The 4,335-nt window shown below is 35.7% G+C and overlaps 1 protein-coding gene across 1 annotated transcript; it reads left to right on the top strand.

Annotated features, from left to right (window-relative positions):
- Positions 1-259: 259 nt before the first annotated feature.
- Positions 260-3,767, top strand: LOC137937776 (uncharacterized). Its single transcript, XM_068782945.1, has 7 exons — positions 260-381; positions 1,261-1,402; positions 1,539-1,640; positions 1,970-2,095; positions 2,522-2,798; positions 2,906-2,990; positions 3,406-3,767. The coding sequence occupies exons 1-7, from the start codon at positions 265-267 to the stop codon at positions 3,694-3,696; spliced, it is 1,140 nt and encodes a 379-aa protein (XP_068639046.1). The 5' UTR covers positions 260-264; the 3' UTR covers positions 3,697-3,767.
- Positions 3,768-4,335: the final 568 nt, after the last annotated feature.

Genomic DNA, 4,335 nt, shown 5'->3' with positions numbered 1-4,335 from the left:
CTATTTACACTGGCACTTTCCATTGTGCACACTATAAGTATTTTACACTGCACTTTTCAAAGTGCACTAACTTCCCCTAAATAAACTAATGGAAAGTGCAGAGGACTAATGGAATCTAAAATGTTACATTTGAGAGGACTTTAAAAATCGATCATGATATCTCGGAGTCTTGGCGGAAACAGGAGGACCCGGTTCTAGTACATAAGAGACGCGGCCGAACCTGAAGCGATACTCACTTCTCATGTTTTGAAAACTGGAACTCCAATGGCAGCAAGTGCAATCGGATGGTATGGACCCCTGATCGATTTGGCGGATGCAGCTTCCCATATCGGCAGTTATGTTCAGCTTCTCGTCTTCGTTCACACATCCAGGCCTATACAGGTGAAATATGCTTCTTTTTTTTTTTAATTCGTCTTTCACTTTTTCAAATTTATCAAATGCTTGCGTCAAAATTTATGTATGACTTAATATATTAGTATCATCTATTACAACCAAGTACTTCTTGCAACTCAATTCGTTTTGATCAATTGAGATGCTTTTTTTTTTTCGTTTTTTTATTTTTCAGCTTGTTGTTCTTCTAGTTTGGGGAATCGCTGAAACTATTTGACTTAAGAATGTTGATATTGTAATGTTTTACTGATTGTATTTCCCAATGGCGGAATTGACTATTTACTCTCTTTTTTTTCTCTTTCTAAGTAGAGTTTTTCTATTTCTATTGAAACTAGTTATATCAACGTTCAGTACAATCTGTCGTTTCCTGCAGCAGACTATAGTGTGAATTATATTGAGGTATGCATTGTTACTTGGTAATTTGATGCAAAATTAAGAGCGAAGTTCAGTAACACATTTTATTCTTCTCAGTATTAGCTTTCTTGTTTTGGCTTGAGCTCTCTCACACCGCTCTGTAACCCTCAAATCATTTCTCAAAAGTAGTTATGCATCTTTTAATGATTGGATCTTTTGTTTTATTAAAAGATAGAGTTTGAAGGTGGTTCTTCTTTATGATTTTTCTGTTTTGAATGACGTGCAATTTTATTACTGAACTAATTCTGCATAATTTTGCATCAGCTGTCCACTGCACAAGGTAAGTGAAAAAGCAAATTTACCTTTGGCATCTTTTTTTTTGCAAAACTTGCTTTCTGACTCCAGAATTTTTGACAACATAGTTTCATTATGTTTTTTATAAGCTGTACATCTATGCTTTCGGTTGTTTTATCAATTCTTTCTTTTTATAAATAATGAAACACGATTCCTCTTCAGAGATTTAAAGCTTCAAATGGAGGGACACTGTCAAGAACTGATATCTGTGTTGGAGATGATACGAGATTATACTTTTCCATTTGCGTGTGGCAGAAGCAAATGAGTGCAATGATAGTTGCTGGTAATGTTGTTCTAATTCAAAGTAAGCTCTGCAACACATAAAAATGTCTTATTATTGGTTATGTAGAGTTCATTGGCATATGATATTGGCCTTGTACTATACGTTTCAGATCACTTCTTTTACATCATTACCTTTAGATCTTGTTAAATTGCTCCAGATGTTAAAATTGTGAAATTTGGTGGAGCCGTAGAGGCCACAACTGTTCCTTCCTCATCTTTGTTGCATTTGGTCCATTCTCATCAGTTGCTTGCCTCCAAGGGTATTTTTCCTTATTCCCATTTCAGAGTTTCCTGTAAGCTTCAGATATTATTTCGTTATTCCTAGTGTTATTCTTTTTGCGTTTCTTTGGCTGCTGTTCTTTTTTCTTTGAGAAACTATTTAAGATTTTAAATACAAATAGTTAACATTCATTTTTCCATTTTTAACTCTTTCCATTCGCTTCTTCATGTGTTTGGTTACAAGGGCTTTGGTTAATTATCTTTCATATTCTGTAAATCCTTTTTAATATTTTACAAGCTGAAGTTATCTGTGATTTTTCTTACCCAAGGATTTGGTTTCATGTTCCACCCATATCATTTCACTCCATAGGCATAGAGGAACTACTGGCACAGAGCAAAGTGGGGACCAGAACCAAGGAAAAGCTGAAAAAGGTTTTAAGCTGGGTGGAAGCAACGGGATCAAAGCTTCATCGTAACAATCAATCAAATATTTCTGGTAGTCCTGGCAGATTTTAACCATAGATTCATATTTTCAATACCTTCGTGCAAGTTGCCTCATTGAACATATGATAGTGATCAAGCTAGTTCCCGAAATGTCTTCACTTCTTGCTTATAGCATTCAACAGCACCCAAACAGTAAAGCAGATGAGCATACTTGTTGGAATTTCAATGGTATTCAGAAGGAAGTCAAATGGAAAGTACAATTTCTAAGTAGGAAATGTTAATAACATATTGTTTCATAAAGACATCCACATTAGCATTTCTTTTTGTTCAGATGATGTTTCTAGAGTGGAATTCTTTGTCTTACGGAAGTATGACCAAGTGAATGACTATAATCTAATTCTCAAGTTCAGATTCTACTGTTTCATTTACCTTATGATGTATAATGTTGATTACATGTCTACATGGAGGATTTCTGAAGATAGAGAGGTGCAAGATAAAAACTGGAAAGTGCATGAAGAGAAAAATCATGAGTGTAGATTGATTTCGGAAGTACTGGACCTAGCTGAAACATGTCGTGCTGTCTTTTGTGGCTCCATTGGAGAAATTTGTATGCCATTTAATATGAACATTGAAGGCGAGTTTGAGGTAGAGAAGTTGTTTATCAGCAAGAGACTCCTTATGATGGGAGATTGTAAGATTATAGACGACCTTATTTGTTCTGGCTGTAAGCTATGTGGTTCTCCTCTAGATTCTGAGTAATTCTCTTTTTTCGTCCTTTCAATTTTAATGTTTGTGTGGCACATCATTTTAGTTTCTCACTCAGTCTCTCTCTTTTCTTTTTTTTTGTTGCAACTTGCATCAGGCTAATGGAAGACAGAGGTCCTCTGTACTGTGATAAAAGCACCAATCATCTTCATGATATCTGTTCAATATATAGACCATTCTTGGTGAGGGAAGCCTGCACATATGCTCCTGATGCACTATTGAAATAACTACTTTACCACTTTTGTGACCAGTGCTTTGTTAAATTTATCCTCATCTGAGTCTGAATTTCGTTTGTTCTTCTTCGAGTCTGAATTTCATTGATCCTTCCTTGAGTCTGAACTTCAGGAGTTGTTTGGCTCCTGATTAATAGGATTAGGTAGCTGAGGATGTAGTTCTGCACCCAAACCACAAATTCTGCTTGTTGAGAATGGAATTAACACCCTATTACACACTCTTCCATAGCTATTAACCTGGATGTTTTCATCTTTTAGGTAGATGCAAGCTTAATTTCAAATACAAATATTCATGTCTATGTAACCAAACAGTTTATCTTTCTCTTTCCCAAAAACATTCATATAAATTATATGGTTGTTGCAGCTCTATGTATGGGATCAATCTGCTCACATTCCACTTCTTGTCAAGAACAAGGCTGCAGAAATACTTTTTGGAAATATTACTGCTGAGAGTATCTACGAGTGCTGTAAAGGGCGGAGGAGGAGGCCAGATTTTTATAAGATTTGGTTGATTTTGCTTAAATTGTTACTGCAGCAAGGTAAAAATAGCCCTTTCAAATTTGAAATAACTGTCAATTGTGATAGGCAAAGTGCAAGATTTGATTTGGTCACTCTTATAATGCCATGCTACTCCACTACAGGAGTTTCTGAATAAACCGTATGTATTATGAACATATCTGGACTGGTATTTTAAACCAAGTGTAAAAATATTCCAGTACCAATAGAGCCAGCACCATAACATTACCGTAGTAAAATAATTTTTTTTGATTGATTTATCTCTCTCTTACAATATTTGTAGTAGTAAGGTAGTCATTCTTCTTGTACGTCGAGATGTCCTCCATTCAAGGTCCTACAAGTAACTTTTGATCTTCAAAGTTGGAATTTAAATGGAAGAATGGAAAACATTTAATGGAACTAGACCTAGTCTAGTTGCTTCAAACCAACCAGATTTTAAAAAACATGGTGGGAGAAAAAGTAGTTTCTTAAGGAATGTCCTAAATATGTTAGTGCACATTGAAAATATGGGCAGAATCAACTTTCCTTGAATTGTCCGGTTATCTTTCATGAAAAAACATTGTGAGTTTCATCATCTTGACCCCTACCCTTGCACGAGTCTCCATGCTAGTCTGAACTTCTAATACCAATTGTCTCTGCTCCTGGTGCCATACCCTTGCACGAGTCTCCATGCTAGTCTGAACTTCTAATACCTATTGTCTCTGCTCCTGGTGCCATGTAAGTGAATTTGCTAGTTTTACATGCTTGAAGTCCCTTCTTGATTAGGTTTGAGGGTTTC

This window comes from Aristolochia californica, unplaced genomic scaffold (assembly GCF_029961685.1).
Source record: "Aristolochia californica isolate CCGP_79_NKW_82.1479 unplaced genomic scaffold, dmAriCali1.0.hap1 SCAF_7, whole genome shotgun sequence".
Classification (NCBI taxonomy): domain Eukaryota; kingdom Viridiplantae; phylum Streptophyta; class Magnoliopsida; order Piperales; family Aristolochiaceae; genus Aristolochia; species Aristolochia californica.
Note: the sequence above shows the minus strand (reverse complement) of the source record. Positions and strands in the feature narration are given on the sequence as shown.